Source organism: Penicillium cataractarum, assembly GCF_028827025.1.
Source record: "Penicillium cataractarum strain IBT 29864 chromosome Unknown utg000004l, whole genome shotgun sequence".
In the NCBI taxonomy this organism is placed as follows: domain Eukaryota; kingdom Fungi; phylum Ascomycota; class Eurotiomycetes; order Eurotiales; family Aspergillaceae; genus Penicillium; species Penicillium cataractarum.
The window spans coordinates 2,502,450-2,527,978 of NW_026622740.1; the positions used below are offsets into that span (position 1 = coordinate 2,502,450).

Below are 25,529 nucleotides of genomic sequence, written 5' to 3' on the forward strand. Positions count from 1 at the left end.
ACCCGAGATTGTGCGTGCCGCCTGATTCCAATTGATGGAACAAAGATAAGCCCCACTCCAATGCGCCGAGTACATCTTTATGCAAAGGCAACTCCACCCGGTGAAGTGCGCGGTCGGGTTGGCCGATCAATGACTTGGGGTTGAAATGGCGCAGAATCGAATCTTGGTGGTGAGAGCATCAATCCCGCTATTCGGGAGTAAGTATAGGACTTTGCTTGTAGGAAAGTACGCTGTCACTGACCTAGCCATAGGGACCATTGTGATTCGGCATAATCAGATTATGCCTTAGATTGAGGTCCAGCATGTTGGGGATTCAAATTGAAATTTTCCGTTACTACATGTCCGAGGAGGAAACGGGAAGCCTGGCCGTCTTATATAGGACTGGGACTGGGTACTTTGAAAATAATAATGCATGCGTAAGAGCTTAGGTCATGCCATGATGGCACGACTAGTTCTTGTGAGGCGTTCTGTACTCTGAACCGGCAAATCGTTGTTTGTGAGTGTTTCTGAAAGAGGCTTAGCGGCCATCCCGCACAACCCAAATATGGATTATTCATACATGGCCAAGAACTCGGAGGTACGGTCGGAGATTGCCACCAAATAAAATCCACTACATAATTAAGAACCCTGCCGTATTTGTCCAAAATCGCTCTTAAGTTTGGCCGATTTTTCTGGCTTTCTACTAATGCTATATTCTTCGGATAACCCTCTTTCCAGCGCAACTAGGTAACTGTGCATTAAAAGGGAAGACTTAGACGTTAAATTTTCCTAAAGTAGCTCAACACAGCATGACTTCGACAGATTTTGTCGGGTGGCTTGAATAATGCAGTAGCTTTTAAATGCTTCGGTTCAATCGGAGAAAATCAATATTTCAGGTCACTGGAGTTACACAATGCTGGTGGAGACAAACAGGTGGAATTTCCCGAGATAGTGCTGGGAGATGGATATATATCCTACGCAAGGTACGGAGTAGATCCGCCGCAAAAAGGTACAGCAAGGCTGAAATCTTGAAAAGCAGAAAAATCAGGGGTATCAGCAGGGGAAAATAAAATCGCTCGGTTTTATTTTGGTGCCGAGTTTGGCCATCCACATTATTCCGAGTGCATGAACGGCATTTGCTTTCTAGGTAATTGCAAGCATCAAGATGGGATACATGGATAGCATAAAAGCCCAAATCTGTGGACACAGACTTGAAGGGTCCATTCTTTGTAATTCATCAGATTTAGTAATTCTGTATGATTACTATGTTATCATTGCGACCGTCATCAGGCAAGAAGAAAAATCAGGTCTGAGTAGTGTGTAGTCTACGAGAGGTTGTATCTAGAGAAGGAGAGATTTGAAAAAGAGACTGATACATGAAGGTGTTAGGCTTCGTGTTTGATCAACAAATCAGGATGTGCCAATTGTTCTACTTTCCACAGCCGCCGGCAGTCATGTCCGTCACGTTTCTGCAACATGCAGGGCGGCGCCATGCGGAGAGCGCTCCGACTACGCAAGCCACTTCGTAGTGTTTCTAACGTGTGGTTTTTTGCACATTCCTAGCGCCATACCTTGGCAAGACACTTATTTCAAAGGTGGAGATTGCATATGCGGGGTTGCAGAATGACGCTTCTGGGATCGCCAGGAAGAAACAAAACCTCAACTCTAGCAACGAGAACCACATCTCTGTCACTTCTATACTACCCGATAGCTAAACTTTTTTACCACTATGGATCTATCAGGATCTACCAGAGAGCTCCACCTGGTTTTAAACTCGTTCTCGACCATAGACAGACGGGTGCCCCGCTAATCTTGCAGTAGCCTGGGGAACACCTGTTTCTCTAGGCATGTTTAATTATAAGCTTCCGCTAGAGCTAAATTCCCTGTTTTGGTCCGGGGATGTCCCCTTATTATCCATTCTCCGCGTTTCAACTTACTGTCCACTGTGCTAGTAACGCCTTATGTGAGTTCCTGCTCATTTCCAATCCTTACCCTTACCCCAGATTTCCCTGTGCCGTGCCCAATGCCGTGTCCAATCTAGCAATCGCCAATCTGCACGACCTATTCTGTCTTCGTACCAGTGATTCATTTCCCGAGTACCCTATCAAAAAGAGTCAGTCACAGTCGGCAGACGGTCCGAAAAACCCATTTCCTTATGTGATATCCTGCAGAACTGCGGGATGTTGAAGAACTTTCTGCAGTGGACAAGGGCCAACACGGCTGTATGGCCGCGGAGGAAAGGGGAATTAGCGACAGGATCGAAAATTTAGGCTCGTGCTTTCATATAAATTGCTTTGGAACCACAGTGTCCAAGGAAGCCAATACTCCAAATCTGCCAGAAATCCAAAACGAAGATCTAAAACAATGAAATACACTCTGCTGCTGGCTGCCAGCGCTGCCCTGGCTCTTGCAGGGCCTCAAGCCCACTCTAAGCGGGCCTCTTCCTTTGTTTGTATGTGTAGAACCCACCAATCCGAAGCGGAAACTGACCATCCTTTGTAGGGTTTGGTACAAGCGAGTCTGGAGCGGAGTTTGGCAATCAGAACATTCCGGGTGTTCTGGGAACCGATTACATTTGGCCGGATACTTCAGCCATTCAAACGCTACGCAACGCGGGCATGAACATCTTTCGGGTGCCATTTATGATGGAGCGATTGGTTCCCACTACGTTGACCTCAAGTCCAAATGCGGCTTATCTGGCAGACCTGAAGAGTGTATGTTGTCGTTGTCTATAATACAGCCCACGCTAATCGTTTTATAGACAGTTGAATACATCACGTCTACCGGCGCATACGCTATCGTGGACCCCCACAACTTTGGGCGATAGTAAGTTGATTCTTTCGTCAAACTTAAAGAGAAACTCTGCTCATGGGTGAGTTAGCTATGGCAATATCATCAACTCCACAAGTGACTTTGCCGCGTTTTGGACGACTGTGGCAACAGAGTTCGTATCGAATGACAAGGTCATCTTCGACACGAGTAAGACTCAATATTCCACTAGCCATGTTCCTCTTCTAACCGACATCTGCAGACAATGAATTTAACACCGAGGACCAAACCTTGGTACTGAACCTCAACCAGGCGGCCATCAATGCCATCCGAGCTGCTGGCGCCACCTCGCAGTATATCATGGTGGAAGGAAATTCCTGGAGTGGTGCCTGGACGTGGACGTCAGTCAATACCAATCTCGTCAGCTTGACAGACCCCAACGACAAAATCGTCTATGAGATGCACCAGTATCTCGACTCAGATGGGTCCGGCACATCCGACACATGCGTCAGCTCGACTATCGGCCAAGAGCGTGTGCAGTCAGCGACAGAGTGGCTGCAAAGCAATGGGAAACTTGGGTTCTTGGGCGAATTCGCGGGCGGCGCCAACTCGGTCTGTCAGAGCGCCGTGACTGGAATGCTGGACTACATGCAAGAGAACAGTGACGTCTGGCTCGGAGCATCCTGGTGGGCCGCAGGACCATGGTGGGGAACCTATATCTACTCGATGGAGCCACCCTCGGGACCTGCTTATTCTTACTACCTCAATATCTTGTCTGCCTACTTCCCTTCAAGCTCGAGCGGTTCCACAACCACAACCACAACCACCTCCGCTACCTCCGCTACCTCCAAATCTACATCGACGACCACGACTGCATCGACCACAAAGTCGACAAGCAGCACAACAACCACAACTAGCACAGGATCAACCTCTACTGCCACGGCAGCCCACTGGGCACAGTGCGGCGGCACTGGCTGGACGGGAGCGACGACATGTGCTAGCCCGTATACTTGCCAGGTCCAGAATGCGTATTACTCGCAGTGTCTGTAATCCAGAGGTATCAGAAATATAACAAGGGCCATCCTTCTTTCATCTATTAGTCTTGATCCTTGAATCTCATGCTTGACAACCCCCATCCCGTCCAACACTACTTGTCGAAGACTGATAAACACCTTTATAACCGTCGACTGTCTCCCCCACTTCTTCAAATACAATCTGTGCAAGCTTCGCATTCTGGTATAGTACAACCCCATTGGGATTCTTGACTTCCATCAAGGCACCCATCGCCCCCTCGTATCCCGCGTCAACGACTCCGGCATGGATACCTATACCAGACCGCCATAGAGACGATCTAGGAAACACACTTGCCATGCAGTTTAGTGGGATTTGAACCGTTTCGTTGAAATCAACCAAGTAGGCTCCTTGTTGTAAATTGATTTTTTGGGTGTGATCGTCGAAGGGCAACTGTGAGACTTTGGCGGACTGACGATTCGTGTTGTCGAAATCGATTGTAGCTGCTGAGGTCCATTTGGAGACTTGGCGTAAGGTCAGGTCTATGCCACATGGTTGTTGCTGCTGCCCAACGAGTTGCAGGTTCCGTACCAGCTGACGGTTGATAATCTGGAGACCGCTCAGAATCATAGCTTTTCAATGGGATGCTATTCCCCTGAATAGTTGAAGTCTCAAGCGTAGTATGATATGTGGATTTGTCTACGAAGGGGAGACGGATGATTGCGCCATAACTTCTATCTATTTCTACCATGATTGCTAAATTGTCACACCGCCTGTTTGGAACCAAATGCATGACCTACGTCGCCGGGGCAACCACGAAATATAAAGCCTCATCACGCACGTCGCGAAAGGGAAAAAAAACAGGTAGCAATTGTACTAGTGTACGGAGTACATCGTGCATACATCGAGTATCTTCCTCTTATCTATAAACATTCACCGATTTGGGAGCTGCTTCAACAACCAGCTCTCGCCATCAAAAATACCTCCTTCAAATCCTTGAGTTCCGTTCTCCATCTGTCTGAAGAAATAAACATTCGAAATCGCGATGCCATCAACCTCCAAAAAAAGCCAAATAATTGCACTGTTCTCGCTAACAGCCTCCACTCTGTGTCCCCGTAATTCAGGAAGACCCCCCAGCTTGTCCAGAGGACCTGCAATAAGCAGTACGTAAAGCGACGGGTCGCATAGTTGAGTGATGGCTCCATCTGCAAAACAAGAGATTGCTGGAAGGTAATAGGTTGCCATTTTGGTCGCACGTTCGGTTGAGGTGTTGAATTTGGACGAGGTCAAATCGGCACAATACGACAAGATGTGACTCTCTGCAGCGGCGATGACACTGGCTGTATCTTGCTTGACCGTCATGATTGTAGTTTTGATTTTGCAGGGATAGTGCACGCTTGGTATTGGAAGAGATAATCTTTGAGTGGTTTCCTTGGTTACAATTATCATCCTCGAGTCAAGGAACCAGGTTCTTATAGGAGATAGTTAGGTTAGTCTAAGGAGGATTACATATTGACCTGATCTACTCCCGCCGTTTCTCCGTGGGTCGGTCGAATTCGACCGATTATGTGCCATACCGGGAGAAGGTCCGGAGAGTTCGCGCTTCTCGCAATTTAAAACTTCCCAGACTCTCAAAAGGCCGAGAAACTTCTTATCCACGCTCAGCCCAAGGGGTGTGGATTCAAAAGCTGCTCATGGCCAAAGTGTCATCCTTCATCAACTGAGGCTATCACCAACCTTTATTGACGACTAGCAGCCCTTCCCAGCTAGTCTCCTATCGGATTTTGAGCCAACCAGGAAGCGCCATATAGCTCGCTTGTTCACGGCGAGGGGAGGCGTTGTGTTGGTAAGATGTGAAATCTGTCATCCGTTGGGCTAATCTTTTGACTTTCCTAATGCTTTATTGTAACCGAGGACGGTCTTAGCAGGAGAGATGCATGCAAAATTGCTGTTTTTCCTATGGTACGATTGACATGGAAATAGCGGAGTTCTTCGCTATTAATAAGCGACATTAATCATAGTTATATTGGTGGAACAGCGTTTCGAGCAATCCCGCTTGCCGAATATCCGGATTTATGACTATAATGTCCAACTACTCATGAGATCTGTATTCAACAGACTGTCAAAGAATATCATGTCGCTGTCCGGGTAAAGCGACTGGCTTAGATCAAGACCTCCATCAATAATGTTTGGTGTACCACCAAGTTGAAGATGACCACCAGAGCACTGCAAAATAGTATCGCTTCTCGCCAAATCGTTGCCAGTGAATTTTTCGTCATTATCAATTGTTCCCTGTCGGATTCTTGTTTCTGGCAAGGATGGCAAATTCGGAGTGTTATGAAAGCTCATCGGCGAAGAATACACAGCTGACCCTCCATGCCGAAGGGATGAAGCTGTGTGGCGCGGGTTTGCCCCGAGCATCCGCTCTCCTTCAAGCGGATGCACGGCACCGCTACTTGCAATCCTGATAGTCCCAAAAAAGGGAATGTCAAGACACAGATTGCGAGGGGAGGTTCTTTTGTAAAGAATATCTTGAAGTGTGCGAATAACTGAAATGCTCTGATCTCCAACGGACATACCGGCACCCTGTTGTTTGAGCCTCTCGAAATTCCGAACAACTGTTTCTACAAGCTCAGAATCTTCGCGCCTTCCTTGTAACATAGCCTGATTCGAACTTGTCTCCGGATGTAAAAGCCCTAACAAGAGGGTGGTTGTCGCCGTGAAAGCCTCGAATTCAATAAGATTTGAAAAATAGAAACTCCGTTGACTCTCACGAATGGCAAGCCATCTCCAGATGAGGTTTCGGCTGGCATCCAAACAGGAAACACGCGAGTATTCATATCGTCGATCAGCTGCCGTGCGTAGCATAAATGGCAGGTGTAACAATGTTGCTAACTCGAAGTGCCAGACCTGGCACATTACCCGCTCGAACTGAGTAGAAGACTTCTTTGTGCGGGTTTCTGAAATATTGGTAGGTATTTCCCACCAGGAGGAAGGCATTCGTTCGGCGAGCGCATCAAGTTTTTCACTAATCCTTTGGGTTGTGGAGAATGAGTGTGTCGAGTCTTCTTGGTTGCGAGCAAGTATGAGACCCGCTATGTCGTATAAATGCTTGTGATAAACTTCTTCTGGTGAAAGCCAACTAGCACTGTCGTCAAAAGGAAGAACAGCCGAGCCTGTGGCTGATGGTACACCGAGTAGGGTAGAAAGGTAACGTTCCTATTTGATATAAGTCTTGATGCACAGATAGAAAGCATGAGTATTAGCTTACCCCTCTGGCGACCTGAAACCACAAATGTTGTCTCCTTGTCGTCGAAAAATCATGGTTTTCTTCAGATGTACTGACAGACACTCTGTGTAGACCCAGAAGCTGAGATAACGTGACTGCTTTTCGATATGCAAGCCATGATCTCCGAAGGTTCCCGGCATTAACTTCATGTATTCCTTGAAGAGCCACACATTCTACTCCTTCAATAGTGGCAGTTATTTCATCATCAGATGTAACATTCTGAATTAGAAACTCCATGATACCGTTCATTCTTTCTCGAATTGGCGACTTAGTTTCAAGCTTTTGCATATCGAAATCAGGTGGCAACTGCTGGGTGCAGATAGCTATACAGAGAAGGAGTCTTGCGATCATCATAGGGTGTCCTTGTGATACGGTGCTGACGTTGAATATACCATGAGAGTCATTTTCAGTTGATTCAGGTAAATGTGTCATGATATGTTGCTGAATGAGCCACCACCCATGAGTTGAGGAAAATAGAAAATCCACGTCTGCCTGAGTGGGTAGCATTCTGGCAAGTCGTTGGCGCAGGATCTCAAGCTTTCCAACCGCCGAGCTGGCTTCAGTCTGGTCTCTGGAATTTTCTGGTGCTGCTATGAAGAGAGGTTGAGGCTCATCTACTATCACCGGGATAGATGAAGGAGTCAAGTTGCCAAGTTGACCCTGGGGAATCCCCGCCATCAGTGTCTCTAGTAACGATTCTACTCTGGCCATGCGGCGAGCTAATGCTGAGTCCTCGGCATGGTGTGATTGATGATCATCCACGTACTCCTGACTGAGGCAAGGGGTACTTCTCTCTGAACAGGCAGTGCATATTCTGGATTCTGGAATTGGAATACACTTGATCTTTCGCCGCTTGCCTGCTGATTGTCAGTTGCACTCTGAATTAAGGAGTTTGGGTGCTTACATTCCCAGCAGCTTTTCGTTCCTTTGCGGAATCTTTTTCGCTGGGGCTCTTCAGGCATTGGCCTGCCGAACATCTTCAAATTTTCTGTTGGCTGTGGTGTTTTTCGTTGTCGTAAAACATTCAGTTTTCCCCGGGGGGGGGGGGGGGGGGGGGGTGGGGGAATCGTTGCTGACGTTCGGGCTAACACGGTCCAATTCGGCCGAGCAAGAAGGCTTAGTTAACTATTGTCGTGGAAAAGTGGAGAGTTTCATTACAGTGACCTCGGATTGGTCCATTTCCTTCCCAGATTTTGTATGTGTTTGTATGTAATATGCGGGTAACCTTTCGACATCGGTATGGTCACTCGAATACCCGGTTACACCGCCATGGGACAGCTCAACCTGCCCCTTTTCCAGTCGTTCGAGTCCTTTCCTTTCTTCAATCAATCAACCTTGTCCGTATGATTCCGATAGTTCTCATTCGTCCATATGCATACTAGCCTATACCAATTCAACCGGTTTTGATAACTATTTAGGCCGAAACTCGCTTAATAATCACTTATGAAGTTGGAAGAGCTAACTAGTTAGAGCCACTTTTTGATAGATGTCTTCGACTTCAGGGCAGTTTTCTATTCTAATTAGGTAACCACGCATTAAGCATCTACCAAGGTGGTAGAATGAAAATGGAATAAGTCGAGAATACTGATAGAAACACAAAGTGAGTTGAAAAGATGAGCATAAAGATAGGACAATGTTATTGACACGACAAAAAAATTCACGGCACGACAGAGCTAGTCCTAATTAGGAACGTACCCCCCAGATACAAAATGCTACCTTCGACATCCACATAATAATTGCCAAGCCCTTATGTATGCATATTCCTATACATAAGCGCTTCCCGCGGATGCTCTAGTGTCGTCAGCGGTCATACCCGCCTCTATCACATGACCTCTATTTGTTTATCTCCATGACATACCAAGTCGGCTTCCTAACCCACTTCCTACCATCACCCTTTTCTAAGGCTATTTTACAACCACCTAATTCATCTAAACATGCAGGGATTTGAAGCAGAAGCAATTTCAAATTTCAGAGGCTAATTAATATATTATCTAGATCGATTTCACCCTCATACACGCCCTTCCCGCCCAATCCGCGCAGTACGCTTCCTAACAACCTCGAAACCAGAAGGATCTCGCTTGGTAGATCGGTCTAATCGATTTGACCGGCGGGTGGCTTTCTTGGTGGTCTTCAAGTTGCTAGCTTTGGTGGTTTTCAAGTTGTTAGCTTTGGTGGTTTTCAAGTTGTTAGCTTTGGTGGTTTTCAAGTTGTTGGCTTTGGTGGTTTTCAAGTTGTTGGCTTTAGTGGTCTTTGGCTGTTTCTTTGCTGCCGTGGCATCAGCAGTCTCCTTCGCTGCCAATACAATGGGGTCTTTTCGAGCATGGTTAGCTCGCCCGGGGGGCGCCCTGCAGCTTTCGCGATTGCTGGCTCCTTGACTTGAAGCACACTTTGTATGTAAAGTGGCTGGTAATCGTCTTTAATTGAAGTAAGGAGCCACCACTGGCGATGGAACTGATCCCTTTCGAGAGGCAGATTGCCTTCAATAGCCACCAAAATCTCATGGATGCATGGTAAACCAAGTGCCTGCCGATGGTAATTGGTGCAATCGACCATCTCCAATTCCTTCTTCCTATATGCATCTAGTTGCCTAGCAACCGATTGAAGGGCTTTCCGGTGCACCCAACCAAGAACCTTACGAAACAGGGGCGTAAGGAGGTTCCCTGGCAGCTTCTCACGCTCCTCCGCAATCGATTGGTTGATGGTAATATGGCGAGCACTGACCGCAGTTCGAATCCCACACATAACAGTGTGGAGGTCGCCAACTGAATACTTAATGAATCTCTTCAAATAGGCATGGGCCCCTTCCACTCGCGAGGATGAAGTTTCGCCGAAATGGAAGGTGTTATTAGTATAACAGCGGAGAAAGCGTTGCTGCATACCATCCTTCATCCATTGATTCGAGATGTAGTCAATTGCCTCTGTGAAAACCTGGTGCTTATAGTGCTTCTTAAAGCTCTTCCAAGCAGTCTCCATCTCTGCTATTGTAGGTGCAAAGATGACTTTATTGAAGAGGTCCTTTGCAGAATTCCATCGCCCGTTGATATCGTCTCGAATGTCCCCTTCCTTCTCAAGATAGACAAGAAGATGCTGGGCAATCTTCGGCCGCAGTCTCTTCTTAATATTCTTCTGGATATGCCATATACAAAGCAGGGAGGTTGTATTTGGAAAGGCCGTTGCTATAGCAGCCAGGAGACTCTCTGCATCGTCAGAGAATATAGTTGTTGGAAAGGGGATTTGGTGCTTAATAAGTTGATCCCGAAGGATCTCCAGAACCCACCGATATGCACCCTCTTGCTCATCCGATATAAAAGCGCAGGCAATATAGAAGGTTTTCCTATTAGCTGACCTTCCAACAATATTAACCATAGGCATATTGAACCGATTGGTCTTGTATGTGGCATCAATCCAAAGGAGAGAGGAAAATCGAGCGAGAAGGTCGAGGCCCGAATGAGATGCGCAGAGTATGTGTTGGACCCGGCTTTCTCCCCCTCGGTCTCCTTATAAAAGACGTCCCAGCCCGGCAGCCCCATCAGGAGGGCCGAAGTAGGCGTACGTCCCCTAAGAAACCGCTTCCGTGCACGATAGCGAAGGTTCGCCAAGTCTCTTGGGTTGAGGCGAATGCGGGATTGGTATGGGTCTTCTGCATCAACTTCGGCCTTGCTATAAGCTCCCTCTTGCCGTAGGATACTGATAACTTCGAGGTTCGAATGCCTTAGCATGAATAGTTGAATTACCCGCTCCTGGGTCTCCTTCATCTGCTGGCGCCGGTGAATTGGGTGTATTGCAGGTGCAGAAGCCGTGTGGCCAGTATGAGAGCCCTTCTTAACGGTGAAGAGCCAGCCGTTGGTTTCCTTCTTAAGGTAGGCAGAGAAGTGGCAACCGCAGCGGCGAGAGGTAGTCTGGCGGGTGGTTTTAGAAGGGTGCTTCCTAGGCTGGCCACCCCGATCGCACTGGAGGGTAACCGACCGATCGTTCGAATTCGCAGTGGTAATGGCGTATCCTTGGTGAGAGGCAAATTGGTTAAGGATAGCCCGGGCTTCCTGGCTAGTTTCGACCTCGATTAGCCAGTTGTTCGGCGGTGGTTGAAGAGCCATGTTGAATTGGTAGGAGTTGAATTGGTAGGAGTTGAATTGGTAGGAGTTGAATTGGTAGGAGTTGAATTGGTAGGAGTTGAATTGGTAGGAAGCGAATTAGAAAGAGATATCGGCCCTAAGGAGAGAATCAATTAGCCATTGAATATAAAACTTGGTGGTAGGAAGGGGGTTAGTATGTAGGAATGAGTTTGGAATGCCGACCTGGTATGTCATGGAGATAAACAAATAGAGGTCATGTGATAGAGGCGGGTATGACCGCTGACGACACTAGAGCATCCGCGGGAAGCGCTTATGTATGGGAATATGCATACATAAGGGCTTGGCAATTATTATGTGGATGTCGAAGGTAGCATTTTGTATCTGGGGGGTACGTTCCTAATTAGGACTAGCTCTGTCGTGCCGTGAATTTTTTTGTCGTGTCAATAACATTGTCCTAAAGATAAGGTCAATTTCAAGGTAACAACTTCCTAACAGCCATACTGTTCGGGCATTAATAACTACAACCTACCGAATATAGAACGACTATCTACTATACACATTCCCTTCCGCCTTCTCTTTCGTCGTTAGAAGGTATTTATCCATATCAGGACTAGTTCGCCTGGGGTGTCTCTCGGCTTGATTTCTGATTTTGACAGAAAGTGCGGCTCCTGAGCGATCATTTACTAACAATATCGAAATACTCTTCTTCACTTTCACTCTTTCTCTAACCTCGGTTCAATAAACAAGAACTACATCACCCTCTTACCCTCATACCTACATGTCGGTCTTCAACGAACAGAGGATACCTCCTTTCTTCTTTCGACGCCTATCAAGCATGACGCTACCCAGCCTTCCCTTCGCCAGTTATTCGCTGGTTTTTGTCTCATGGCCTTCTCGGAGCCAAGGTACTATGAAGGACGGGCATTTCAGCCGAGAGATGTAAGTAATATTGCGGCCAAGAGAGAGACATAGTGATAGTGCTAATGTATCGAGAACCTACGAGGCCCTCCCTCTACCCGTGTTTCCCCTTCTCATTTGAGAACTCCCAACAAACTACTCCAATCATCAACCACCGAACAGGTCACCTCAATCAGTGTCATCATCAACACTGATACATCTGCTCCTACGGTGATTAATTGCGTTCGCCAGTTATCCGGTCCAGGGAACAATTTGAAGGCAACCTGGCTAGCTAACATGGATGGAACGCTAGTGGCAGTTCAAATATGAGGAGCTGTAAGTCAGATTACCTTTCTTGCCTACTGTTGGAGTTACTCATTTCATTTAGGCTCGATGCCGAAGCAGAGGTTTACGAGCGTCTTTGGACTTCGCAGCTATCTGGCCTTTCGAATTTCGCCAAGTGGACTTTAAGAAGGAATTTCGCCAAGTGGACTTTAAGAAGGGAAATTGTTTGTTCGAGTATTTTCCCATCCGGATATGCTCTGGTATTAGAGTATCGAGACGGGATCTGACTTGATCGCTTGTGGCGTTCTCTGTCTGTGCTGGAACGAGCTAGTGTCCAGGCTCGTTGCCTTCAGGGCATCAATACTTTGCGACAAGCAGCCTCCCGGCTTGATGACGTGGGAAAGCAGAATGTTCTCTACGACAAGGAGAATGATATGGTAACTTTACTCGACTTTGAGATCGCCCGGGAAGTTGGAAGCAAGTCGGTTATCCCTTCGAATTATGAGATGGATGATATTTTTGGTTTTGAGTACCTGCTGGGATGTCCCTCTGGTGGCTAATTCTATTGTTATGAATTTGGTGTGGTAATCCCTGTGTACTACGCTATCTTTAGTTCTGATTTGGTGATGGGGCACTCCTCTCGTGGCTAGTTTCGGTGCTTTGCTTTGCTTCATGTATGGAATTAACTGCAATGGCAAAGCAAATCAGATTATTGACCGCCTTTTCCATTAATGCGGCGTGCAAGATACAAATGTTTAGTATAATACCCATAGAACTACTTCTTAGCACTATTGCTCTACGCCTAATTAGAAACAAGCCTCTGTGACGAGTACAGAATAGTTCAATAAGAGTAGCCCCGAGCAGTGGTTCCATATAGCTAGGCATTAACAGTGGGGTTCTAGATTTTTAACCATCCCGACTAAATTATGAGTCACGCCTTAAAGAGATAAATCGAGAGATATGAAGATAGCCTTTCGAAAAAAGATTTAAAAAACATAACGAAAGATCTTTAGAAATAGTGGTGGCTATAGCGTGTCTGCGCAGACCCTTCTTACTCTGTCTTGCTTCAAGCTTCTAAAATACCACACACAACACGTATGGACGGCCTCACCTTGATAGGGATTACAGAGGTATCGGGCATACCATTTCCGACTCCTATGGTACGTTCTAGATTGACTGCGACAGAGGACCATTTATACAGGCACCATAGGCATGGCATTGAAGTCTGTCTCAATATTCCTATAAACCTTTCCCACCTGGCTTGCTTGTTAGATGAGTAGCATTTTCCATGTTTCTTGCATCTACATGGGTTTGATACCCCAATTAATTTCTTCTCCTATCGCTTTAGGTCAAAAAAGGTAATTAACTCATGGATGTTTTTATGCCATTCAACCTTGCTAGGTCCCCCACCGCGGGAGCTTAATCGTCTGGGAGTCAAAATCATATTTTCCCACGACGACCTCCACGTTTCCTATCGCTTACTCAAAGGCCTATTCCAGAACCTCCCCGCCCAGCACAGCCCCTTTGAGTAGGCCCCCGGACTTTTTTGTGGCTTTAGCACAGGCCTTGGTATCTGATAGCCATTTTCAGTAAGAAAAACGGTACTCTTAACGCCAGATATCATTGAGCAGCACTTTTACAGCAGATTTATAATGGAATGTTGTTACTATTCAGAGCGGTTTTAAAGCACATCGGACCGAGCGTGAATCGGGTCAATGAAATTGCTCATGCATTACGACTGATTTTCCCGGTTTATCACCATCAAATCTATAGAAAGATCTCCAGACCTCGCTTACCATGATGTGCAGGCTATTTATGGAAAGTAGAAGCATAAAGCCACAAAATGCGGGGCTAAGGGTAACTATCTCCGATGAACAGGGTCCGGCCGGAGAAGGGTCTTCGGTAACCGGTCCCTGCCGTAGATCGGCACCCGCCGACAATAGTACATTAGTTACTCTGCAAAATCTCGCTGCAAGAGTTAGCTCTAGTTGTTCGAGTAACACGGCCGCGTACTTGTGGAGGCTGTACAAATACCTATTTGGTGAGATTTCGAAAAATTCGTTTTTGATTTATTCAATTGGACTCGGAGATATTTGTGCACCCTATGTCGTGTCTCAGAGCCGGAATCGATGAATAGCTAAGGGAATCGAGTATCAGCAAAAGACCGACGACTGAAAGACTGCGATTTAAATATACGTCCTTGAAAATTTAGTAATTCTAGAGATAGCAGCGCATCACTCGACTGTTTACTAGATAGAGCAATCCTTGCTAAGCAAAAATCCCCACTGATGACAACCAGCGGATCCCCGAGGCTATGCCGACCGACGCCCCCATTGGATGGATTTATTCTTAACTCCATAAAGCCCCCTATCATTGGCCCCAAGCTTAATTGAGCTGACACTAATGCCAGTGGCTGACAACGCCAAGCTCCAGTCGGCATCCCTGGTCTCGGCTTTACTGGCAATGTTTAAAGGTACTTGAACCAAGCGTCTTGGCCACAGTCCCTGAAAACTTGGTGCCTAATCTAGATCAACCGTTCAGGGCGGTTGTGATCCACAGTTTGATGACTGCCAAGAAAGCCCTGCTCGCAAAGTGTGGCTTGGGTAGCAGGATTCTGGGCGCATGCTTGGCATTCGATAAATGTTGACAAGATGATTTTTAATCCAATGTTTGGATTTGATGGTGGAACGGAATATAAGACGCACTATGTACAGTATATCTGATGTGAAATTCGGTGTGATATCTGTCTGTATCTATTTCATCGACTCGTTGGTTTATGATGATTCTAAACGCTACTTCCATGCAGGCCGTTACTTGGGGTGGGAATCCTCTTCAAGTTAATGTATCAACCCTGCCGATACCGGAGATTCTTGACTCAACAGATGCCATTGTCAAAGTTAGTCTGTCAGCTCTTTGTGGTGCCGATATTCACACTTACAATGGGGTTTATGAGGATAAAGAGGTGCCATGGGTGATGGGACATGAAGCACTCGGGATCATTGTTGAAGTTGGCAATTCAGTGACTTCCTTCTCGATTGGCGATAAAGTTGTTGTTCCAGATCAAGCTTCGAGTAGTCTTGAAGATCTATCCACGGCTGAGTTGACTGGGCTGGGGCTTGGTTCGGACTATTTCTTAACGACGGGTTGTCAAGGTAAGTCACCAACGATTCCGGTGTTATTCTTCCCGACAGATCATTCCAATACTGAGATTGAATAGCGGAATATGTCCGGGTCCCATTCGCAAACGACAATCTCTTTCCCATCCCCTCACAAAGCGACGACGGCTCCTCAAAATCGGCTATCGAAAATATCGATCTTGATTACCTCCTCGCATCAAGTATCTTCGCTACAGGATGGGGAGCTCTCGATCTATCCGGTTTTCAACCAGGAGATTCTGTCGCTATATTTGGTGCGGGTCCCATAGGACTGATGGCTGTCTACTCAGCTATACTTCGCGGTGCCACTCGCGTCTTCCTCGTCGACGGCGATCGTCAGCGCCTATCGATTGCGGAGGGTCTCGGTGCTATGCCAATAGACCTTACCCACTCAGATCCAATCACGAAAATCCTCCGCCAAGAACCAGATGGTGTTCTCCGGAGCGTTGATTGTGTTGGGATCGAAGCGGCAAACAGACTTGAGCTTAAGGAAGATAAGGTCTTGCAGAATATGACAGCTATCACAAAAGTTGGCGGTGGGATTGGTCGAGTTGGCAAGTTCCACGACACGAGCGACTCGATGAGTACTTCTCCATGGCAATACATCCTGCCAACCTTCCAGCTTGCTATGTCTGGGTTCTTCAAGAAGGGCCCGCAGGTCAGATCAGGTGCTATCGACTCGGCCTTGATCGCGCCCCAACTTATCGAGATGATATTAAAAGGCAAAGCAAAGCCTAGCTTTATTGTGAGCAGCATCATCGGTGTCCATGAGGCGCCGGAGTTTTATGAGAGGGCTAGTCAGCATCTGGAGACGAAGGTTGTGATCAAGTTCCCTTTCTCGTGACGGGCACAGTAATACTGGGCCAATGAATTATGTGAAATGATTCTCATTACAAAGCTTGAAAATCCGAAACCTTTCCTTTCAAAACAATCCACTCCAAGAAGGACCATGGCGTCAATTAACCGGTCTCATCAACTTGGCCAAATTGTCAAACGCCTCGCGGCGTTTATCAACGATCTCATTAAACGTCTCCGCAGGACCGACCGCACCAATAATGATCTGGTCCTTACCCTCGAGAAGACCGCTGTGCGCCTCATCTGTAAACCTATCCACAGGCATACCCAAATCTCTGCCCTTGTCACCCATGTAATCGTGTAATTCAGCTGGGATGATTTGTTAGAGGTATTTCTCAATCGAAGCCAGGGATTAATACCCACTTTGTACAGGCGGAGGAGAGACCTCGATGACCTTGACATTTGTGTTTCGAAGATTCTCGCGTAGACAGAGGGTAAAGACGTTCAAGGCCGCTTTGGAGCCGGAGTATGCAGGGAGAGTTGCGGCGGGGACTATGGCGATGTTGGAGCCAGTACTGGTATCTCTTAGTATAGTTCCTTCGACTTTAAAGTTGCAGGTTTGTTTCTTACAAGATAATGCTCGTTGGTGTATCTCTTTTCGTGAAGACTGGGACAAACGCATGCACAAGCGCGACAAGGCTAATGTAGTTGATGTGGACTTCGTTCTGGAACTTCTCCAGATCAAAGCTAGCGGGATCGCTTAAGTCGTAAACATTCTGGGTACCAGCATTGAGGAATAAGCAGTCAATGTCGGGATACGATTGAATCACACTAAATGATCAAGTCAGTCATTTTGCATGATCAAGGATGGATGATCAGATATGCACGATCAAAGAAGAAGCGAAGCGTCGACCTACCTCTGAGCAAAACCCGGAGTCTTCGAGATATCAGAAATATCAAACGCAACTCCACTAGCTTTTTCCTCACCATACTTCTGCACAAACTCATCTAGACGGTCTTGCCGACGACCAACGGCCGTAACCTTGACTCCCGTCTCAATGAATCGATCAGCCATAGCACGGCCGATACCTGCCGTAGCGCCGATGAGGAGGACATGTTTGTAGGGGAATGACATATTGCTTGATGTTCTGAAGAGTGGAAATTTGACGAGGATCAAATTCTGGATAAAGAGTTGGTGCCAGGTTGATGAGGTACACAATGACGAGGGATGAGACATTCATCCTCGTTGGTGGTGCAGGTATTATATTTCCAGGCTAAACCCCGAAGCCGGGGTATCTCCGGCGATCTGTGCCCTGATTTTTCAAGGCAATGATTAAATCTTTATATGATTTACCGCGGAAGCGTTTTCCAAATTATGGCGCACAGTATTAATTCTGGCTCATAAATGGCAGGAAAGATTGTATCGTGGATAACCCCGGTAGGAACGGGTCTCATTCTAGTATCCAATCTCCTGATTGCTGTGAACTTCGCTCTCAATTATATACAAGAAAATAAAAACATCACTCATGATCCAGCCCAGGCTTACTGCGAAGCATAAAGCTTCACGGGCACACCATGATCATGCATCATCGTCAAATTCGAATTCTTGATCGGCTCCAGCCGGGTATCCGGGTCCGCATTCTCAAGACAATCAAAGTGCTGCAACAGTCTGACGACGGTATAACTAGCCTCGGTAAGGGCATATTGCTCTGTATAAAGATCAGTATGAATTCAAACCTCGCGTAGCTACATCAATATGTAGGCATGCACGAAAGAAGGGGTTCGCTTACGGCCAAGGCAAATACGCGGGCCACCGTTGAAAGGCAGATACTCCCAGCCATGCTTGGCGTTCTCTTCCCAGCGCTCCGGCCGGAACGTGCGAGCATCTTTGCCCCAGAGATCGGTGCGACGGTGCATTGTAAAGACATTGTAGGCGACCAGTGTGCCCTTTCTCACGTATACCGGGGATCGACGGTCGGCACCTCCTCCGACGGGGAGGGAAGTGTCTTTCGTCGCGACACGGAAGTTAACAGGAACTGGGGGTTGAAGACGGAGAACTAGAGTCGCAGGTGAGTAGCTGTCATCAACAGCAGATTCGCAAGAAGACATACCTTCGTTTAAGACATATCGCAGATAAGGAATATCCTTAAGCTTAGTCTGCGTAATCTCGACATTCGCACTCTTGCTATCCCCAAACGCATCAACAATCTCTTTACGCAGTCGCGCAAACACCTGCGGATACCTCGCAAGATAAAAGAAAGTCGACGACAGAAGACTCGCCGTGGTATCACGACCAGCAAGCAAAATATTCAACATATTATCCCGCAACATCTTCGGATCATCCGTCTCCGCCGCCAAAGCTTCCAAAAAGATATACCGACCGTCACCCTGCTTGCGATCCGGATTGCGCTTCGCCTCCAGCGCAACGTTCACGTAGTGATCGACGACCTCGTGGACGCGGCGATTCGCTTCGCGGAATTCCTTGGGGTTGATCACCCAGTATAACCCCTGTGCGCGCGATCGCGCGGCGAGGTAATCCTGGGCGGTGGTGAATGCTTCGGCGAAGCCTTGGGCGTTACGGACGGCGGACTTTTCGAGGACGCCTGTGGTCATGGGGGACATGCAGCCGACGGATTCGCCGAAAAGGAAGTGAGTGGCGGAGTCAAGGGTAAGGAGGAAGAAGAGGCGTTGGATGTCGAAGCTGCTGCGGTCTTTGGGGATTAGGTTGATTAGATGGGTGATGTGGTCATCTAGCATTGAGAGATCGGCGACCTGGGGAAAATTAGACGATGAGCTTCAACAGAGCTTGAAAAGCTGTCTTTAGTGTATGCAAGGTTGACATACCTGATCCCTGGTAAACTGCGGCCTCAACATCCCACGGGCATGTGTCCAACCAGCTCCATCCAACGTAAAGATCCCATCTCCCAACAACGGATAGAACTGCTCATGTCTCGTTCCCAAACAGAAATCCTGGAACTGCGTCGCCAGAATAGCCTTCACATTCTCCGGCTCAATAGTGGTAAGCAACTTGCGCGACAAAAACCGCTGCGTAAACGTCGTGCCATGAACGTCGAACTGATCGCACAAGTAATCAATCCATCTCTTCTCGCGGACGGCCTTGCTCAGCCGCAAAAACGCCGGGATGCCGAACCAGGCTGAGTTGCCGGTCGCTGGGGGTTGGCAGTGTAACTGCTTGGCGAGTTTCCGGTGATGGTGTAACTGGACGAGGTAACGCAGGACTACGAAGGTTGCGTATAAAGCGCCGAATAGCACGATGGCCGGGCTGAGGAGCATCGTGAGTAATTGCGGGGCCCGTAAATCTCCGATTAGATATGACGTGATGCGAGATGGTAACTGTAGACGCTCAGTGCTGGTGGTGATCTATAGTGATTAAGGAGTGGAAAGAGGCATTGTCAAAAGAATGGAAGAGGTATGAGTCAATGGAAATACGAAGTCGATTAAAAGAAGAATCCCCGATCAGCCAAATTGAATGACCGCGGGGAAGTTTAAAATCCTCGGCAGCTCAGCACGTGCTGATCATCAGGTCTTCCTTCCGGAACAAAGTTAATGATTGACTTCTCTTCTCTTCCTCCCGACATCGCAAGCACACCAGAAAAGGGTTTAGACTACCCGAAACTGCGAAGAAGATTACACATCATATTTGCGACTCTCCAGAGCCAATCAGCAAGAATTATCTTATGAACAAAACGAATGAAAATCCACCAGCGACGGGTCTCCACCACGCCGATCCCTGAAGGCCCGCCTTAGTGGGTTCCTCTTTCCCCCTTCATCGTCATCCCCGGAACGAACTGCCTGGACAGTTCGGGTCAATCCCGACGCATACTTCACAGAGCAGCACCCTTAAAACAGGGCAACCATGATTTCAACGCCTCGTGAAAGTACCCCCGCGAGATCTTCCCCGGACCGAACCCGGTAATCAAATCAAAACAGTGCTCCGCATTCTCCATAATGTACCCAAACAGTTTATCCTCCCCCGTCTCCACGCCACACTTGGGGATCTCCGTCGTGAACGTCACACCCTGCGGCGCGATATCCTCGGTGGCTAGCGGCGACAGCGTGCGCCAGGGATCGAACTGGCCACCACTCCAGTACACGTTGGAGGGGCGAATGGTCCAGCCACCGGTTTCCTTGTTTGTCGCGTCGACTTGCGGGGTTTTGGGCAGGAGACCGCTTTTCACGGCGTCGGGGAATTGTCGGTTACAGGTGTATTGTTGGTATTCGAGGGTTTGGAATTTGGAGAGTAGTGAGTGTGGGCCGAAGTTGTTGCTTTGGTAATATCCCCATTCCGTGCAGAATTGCCAGGTCCAGCTGATCGTGTCCGGGTCTGTGGATTTCGGATTCAGTGTGCACTCCAACGGCTTCGTGGTGTCAGTTTGTCGGCAGTTAGTGTCATAGTTGAAGTTGATCAGGTCCACGAACGTGGGCCACGAGGCGAATCGCTCGGCGACGTACTTCTTGCCCCGGTAGGGTGCGAATCCACGAGGCCCGGCTGGTTGGAGGGTTGCTGCGTCTGTCTCGAGATACTCACAGAATGCGCCCAGGCCAGCGTCGCCGCCACCGAGGCCGTAAGCCTGGAAATAGCCATAGATGCCGGCCAGAGCTGCGGTGAAGTCGCCGTTGTTGTTCTTCTCTGCGCCGCTGCCGAAGAAGAGCTTCTTGATTGCGGCAGCTGCAGAGGCGTTCTTGGAGAGTTCATCGTCGATGTACTCGAGTCCCGCTTTGATGTCCTTGGTGCAGTTCGAGTATCCGTTGGCCACCATTCCGGCATAGACTTGGTCAAAGTACATGCTCATGTTCACCCGAGCTTCGACGGGAGCTGAAGATGCATACGAGGCGAAGATGGTATCGGGATAGGCGTCGCGAGTGAAAGCAGATCGCATGCCGGAATATGAGCCTCCCACCATGACCCACGGCTTAGCAGCCGGGGTCAGATCCTCGTCGTGTCCGTCGAGTGTGAAATTCTTCGCGAAGAATGGGATGTCGGCCAAGGCTTGCTTGTTCGTGAGGTATTTGAAGTCTTCGGGCGGGGTGTCCTCGCTGACGTTGAAGGGCAATGATTGTCCGTAGTATCTATACCATGAACAGATTGGTAAGTAATTATCGCAGAGAGAACAGTACTAAAAGCAGCACACAAACAGGAGATGATGAACAACATACCGATGCTCCCATACAATACCAATTGCCCCAAAGTCATCCAGCATCTCCATGAGGAATGAAGTCGAATTGCCCAAGTGCTGCTTCGCTGAGGCTTCTGCGGTCGCCTCGCCGACATCATACACGATCACAGGCCCTCCCTGCTGGTAGTATCGATCATTGACCCAGTAGCGATTCTCATAGCTTCCGACAGAGGGATCACCGTGGTCAATTGGAAGCTGTTCTATGTCAACACCACCCATCAAATCAATCATTCAGTCCTTTTTGATCTCACCGAAACAGTCTTAGCAAGCACACTATCCGAGTCAGCATCCTGTGCTAGCGCATGCGCAGACTTCTGCTGCTTCAGCATGAGATCAGGATTAATCCCCATCTCCGCAGCCATCCTTAATTCCCGTCGAATAGCACCCATTCCCATAGCGGCAGCTGTACCAGACAGCCCAGCCATGGCAACAGCCACCCGACCCAGCACAGAGTACCGCATGATTCCCTAACTGAGAAGCAAAGCGTCGAATCTCAACCCCGAAGAATGCAAAGCAAATGCAATTCTAAAAGTCGTTCTCTAATTTATTAAACTCCTCGTGTCGCCGAGAATGGCAGGCCTCCTTGGTATATATGCAATAAATAAATCCACAATCCCAGTCCCAGGCTCGGGCATAGTGCCAGCGACGCCTCCGAGAACAATACTACAAGAACAATACTACGATAACTATTGTTTGCGGAGGCTACTGCAGGTATCCCACCAATCTGGCACTGAGTGGAACTACGGGCAACCTCGGCAGAAGGCACCCGAGACAAAGATCATCGCGTGCGGCTTGAATTTGATTTCGATTGTTCTTCTAATGTAACCTCCAAACCGCTTGGCACAATTTGCTTTTTTGCTATCTAGGCACCAGCAATGCTTCACAAAACACAATATACTGTAAGTACAGTATTGTTCTTATACTTTCCCTACCTTCCCCTTCCAAAATAAAGCTGTTACATCGTGCTGGCCCAGCTGGGTGCATTAAGATTAACCTTTTACACCGGACTCCGCCACCCAGGGCCGGACTCCGTCGGTGGCTGTGTGATTTGTTACAACTGGGCTACTGACTACGGTGTCCTGCATACTACGTAGCGTAGCGCGCCTTGATCGTAGATCCTGCAGCCGGGATCAGGCGCACGACCAGGAGAGTCCGATTCATCCAGCTAAGACCACTTAACTCAGAGTAATTTTTAATTTACGGGTTCATAGAGCGGCTGTGTTTATGATTATCGGCAATTTCCGAAATAAGACACTCAACACGCTCTAAAAAAAGGGACCACGCGAGGGTTAGATCGTGGCTCGCGTGGATCGCGATCCGGAACCGGGTACTCTATTCGGTTAACTGTGTACACTGGATACAGTCGATGATCAGGCGGTCAGGAATTTTCAGGAATATCAAGGGCAATTAGACATGGCATCGCCGGGTTGTGGCGTTTAGAAGTGGTGATTGAGGTGGATGCCTGCATGAGGACAATCGGTGGGGCTTGATATTGTTCTTGTGGATATTCTGCCTGAGGGGGTATTGAAGAACGTGAATGAAATTTGTAGTCGGAACTTCAGCTCTGCAGGCTCGCCGGTGTTCTAGTGACTGCGATCGAGTGGGCTGTGTTTCTGGTACAGTGGATGGGTGCAGGGCGGGCTGGAAACGGCTTGGGGCTCTGGAATGTTACTCGATCGGGAAGAATGTTGACCGCTGGTCTGGGAGATTCTATAAACGAAGCTAATTTGATATCACTTTTAATGATAAGGAAAAGAAAAGGCCATATTATTGGAATAAGTGAGATCCATCAAGGTACTCTGAACAGCCGACATGTTTTTGGAGTACAAACACCAGCACACCAAGCTCTGGCAAGGAGTACTGTAAAAGACTGCTCGAAGTGTTGAAGAATGTAAACAGAGGATCGACCCCGCTCAACCTAATTAAGAAATCAACACGAAGATTCAGGGTTAGCTCGGCATTCTTTCCGTCTTGGTGGTGCGATCGTGTTGAATCGTAGGGCAGCAGGGCCAACCGACGCTGAATGATCACATATAAATAAAACTACGAGGTAGCTTTCTTGTGGATGCCCTAGACTTTAGACGATTTTACCTTTCTAGATAGGCAACCCAGGCTGGCTTGGAATTACCTGGCCGGGCGGGGTGGTTGGAGACAAGGGCGGGGGTGGCTCTAGTAATCCCCTAACTGTATGAGCAAAAAAGTAGAATGAAAAGGGTCTAGCCTATCCTACTCATACTCATTTCTTTATGTCCTGACTGTGGTCTAATTCACACTAGCTCCATCTCTTTCTACTATCCAGTCCCTCTCCTCTCGCCGTTATGATTAAGGTCATTCTACTACTGTCAGTTCTGCTGTCACTTCCCTTTCAGTCTATCATTACCTTATGGCCATTACCCAGCTTACACTGCCTCTGTTTTCTCTTACTACTAAGCTTATTGTCATCGTATATCACGCGTAGGGTACCTCATTATTCGTTCCGGCAACTTGTCTCTGTAAGATTGCGATAGCTAGGCGAGCGACCTCGCTCACGACCACGATCCCGGGGTGGGTATCAGAGGGAATGGCAGGGCGTTCGACGACTATCAGCATCATCACCAAAGTGAGATTCGTTTCTTGAGCCTCTACTCCGGGGCATAGCAGTTCTTGCCCGTCGATTGCGGAGACTCGGCTACTGCCGGAGGAGAAGTAGCAGTAGCTTTCTGGTCATTCGAGGGATGGGCCAGTCCGTCAAGATTGACACCGGGCACACTTCGCCGTTGTCTGGTGCAGACGAGAAGCTATTGATATCCATCTCATTATCCCAGATCAAACAGGTGATAGAAAATCCAAAATTTGTCCTCGAGCTATATATAAACCTATGAAAGGACGTCTGAGATGAAAATAAAATAGGAAGCCTGGTTACCGGAACCTATTGTAGAAGAATACGTCTATCTTAGCATATATATGATGAAGACACCTCTATTTAGACATACTCAATTCCGATGGAATAAGTCGACCACCTTGTTTAACTACGCGGGTATTCACCTGGTAGAGCTTAAAAACCGATGTCCTGCATTTAACCGACGAAATCACGCGGGACATAAACATGCGTGTAAGCGTCAAGTCCGTCTTTCTCCCGTACAACTGTGCAAGTACACATTTGCGCATCCTGGGCTCTAGACATAAATTTGTCAGGGAATCATGGATTTATCCCAACTTTTTTTTATTCACCCATTGAAGAGATGGTTGGCCTGAATAATATTATACCATTGACTCTTTCTAAGCGACATGCCGGGTAAATCCTCATTGCTCTGACTACTGCCTACCTATTCCCAAGTTCCCATTTTGAAGAGGACCACCATAAATCTAATGTTGTGAGACTTCATCAACCATTGAAATCAATTGAAATGACCTGGTCGCCCAGAGGGTAGTCCCTCGAGTCGCGGTAATCCTCGCCAGCGATGATGCTAGCTGGGTCAATGGTAGTTGTTTACCAGCTGACTAGGAATATACGGCGCGCTAAGTGGCAATCCCAATAGTACACGGAAGCATCATGCACTAAAAATTGCAGAACATTCAAGAATTGAACTAATAAATCTTCTGTTTACCTTGACAGACGCCTAGGACAGAGATAGACCGAGTATAACCCCCGCTATTCTCTTACCTCCGACGCCCCATAATTACCCACCAGTAGTGCTCGTGGCGCGCTGCTGTACCCCGCAAAATGTCTTGGCGACGGGGAGGAGTCCAGATTTGGTTCTGCTGAATATATGCCCCTGAAATGTTATTGATATAGCGAGTCATATGCTGGCTTGGAGGTATGTGTGAAAGAGGAATTTGCCCCGCCTGTCTCTTTCGTTCAAGGAATTTTGAGAAGAACAAGAGAGACCGTGAGTCTTGGGCAAAGAATTTGACCGTCGGAGTCATTGGCGCTGCGCTGCATACTTGTCGTGGTGATCCAGTCGTGAGTGTACTGCTAGCAACACTGGGGTATTCAGACCTCCGTCGGGATTTCGCTATAAAGTAAACCGACATCCCCCTCATCTGAGATCACGATGAACCTGATCATGGGCATCGCTGATCCCGAAAGGCTGTTACT

General features: G+C 47.9%; 7 protein-coding genes across 7 annotated transcripts; 2 read left to right on the forward strand and 5 right to left on the reverse strand.

Moving 5' to 3' along the window:
• Nucleotides 1–2,343: 2,343 nt before the first annotated feature.
• Nucleotides 2,344–3,798, forward strand: egl2 (putative endoglucanase; the record flags this gene model as incomplete). Its single annotated transcript, XM_056698342.1, has 5 exons — nt 2,344–2,431; nt 2,482–2,693; nt 2,741–2,805; nt 2,861–2,958; nt 3,011–3,798. 5 exons carry the CDS (start codon nt 2,344–2,346, stop codon nt 3,796–3,798), a joined length of 1,251 nt encoding a protein of 416 aa, XP_056556867.1.
• Nucleotides 3,799–3,864: 66 nt separating this feature from the next.
• N7496_005414 (putative dUTPase) lies at nt 3,865–4,389 on the reverse strand (the record flags this gene model as incomplete). The annotated part of the gene is made up of 1 exon (XM_056698343.1): nt 3,865–4,389. One exon carries the CDS (start codon nt 4,387–4,389, stop codon nt 3,865–3,867), a length of 525 nt encoding a protein of 174 aa, XP_056556868.1.
• Nucleotides 4,390–4,692: 303 nt separating this feature from the next.
• Nucleotides 4,693–5,121, reverse strand: N7496_005415 (uncharacterized protein; the record flags this gene model as incomplete). Its single annotated transcript, XM_056698344.1, has 1 exon — nt 4,693–5,121. One exon carries the CDS (start codon nt 5,119–5,121, stop codon nt 4,693–4,695), a length of 429 nt encoding a protein of 142 aa, XP_056556869.1.
• A 9,961-nt stretch (nt 5,122–15,082) lies between these two features.
• Nucleotides 15,083–16,302, forward strand: N7496_005416 (GroES-like protein; the record flags this gene model as incomplete). Its single annotated transcript, XM_056698345.1, has 2 exons — nt 15,083–15,455; nt 15,521–16,302. The coding sequence occupies 2 exons, from the start codon at nt 15,083–15,085 to the stop codon at nt 16,300–16,302; spliced, it is 1,155 nt and encodes a 384-aa protein (XP_056556870.1).
• A 111-nt stretch (nt 16,303–16,413) lies between these two features.
• N7496_005417 (oxidoreductase, short-chain dehydrogenase/reductase family) lies at nt 16,414–17,388 on the reverse strand (the record flags this gene model as incomplete). The annotated part of the gene is made up of 4 exons (XM_056698346.1): nt 16,414–16,622; nt 16,677–16,828; nt 16,884–17,084; nt 17,171–17,388. 4 exons carry the CDS (start codon nt 17,386–17,388, stop codon nt 16,414–16,416), a joined length of 780 nt encoding a protein of 259 aa, XP_056556871.1.
• A 407-nt stretch (nt 17,389–17,795) lies between these two features.
• Nucleotides 17,796–19,547, reverse strand: N7496_005418 (cytochrome P450; the record flags this gene model as incomplete). The annotated part of the gene is made up of 4 exons (XM_056698347.1): nt 17,796–17,962; nt 18,044–18,310; nt 18,365–19,025; nt 19,098–19,547. 4 exons carry the CDS (start codon nt 19,545–19,547, stop codon nt 17,796–17,798), a joined length of 1,545 nt encoding a protein of 514 aa, XP_056556872.1.
• A 551-nt stretch (nt 19,548–20,098) lies between these two features.
• On the reverse strand, nt 20,099–21,912 carry N7496_005419 (putative serine peptidase, family S28; the record flags this gene model as incomplete). The annotated part of the gene is made up of 3 exons (XM_056698348.1): nt 20,099–21,344; nt 21,432–21,646; nt 21,703–21,912. The coding sequence occupies 3 exons, from the start codon at nt 21,910–21,912 to the stop codon at nt 20,099–20,101; spliced, it is 1,671 nt and encodes a 556-aa protein (XP_056556873.1).
• Nucleotides 21,913–25,529: the final 3,617 nt, after the last annotated feature.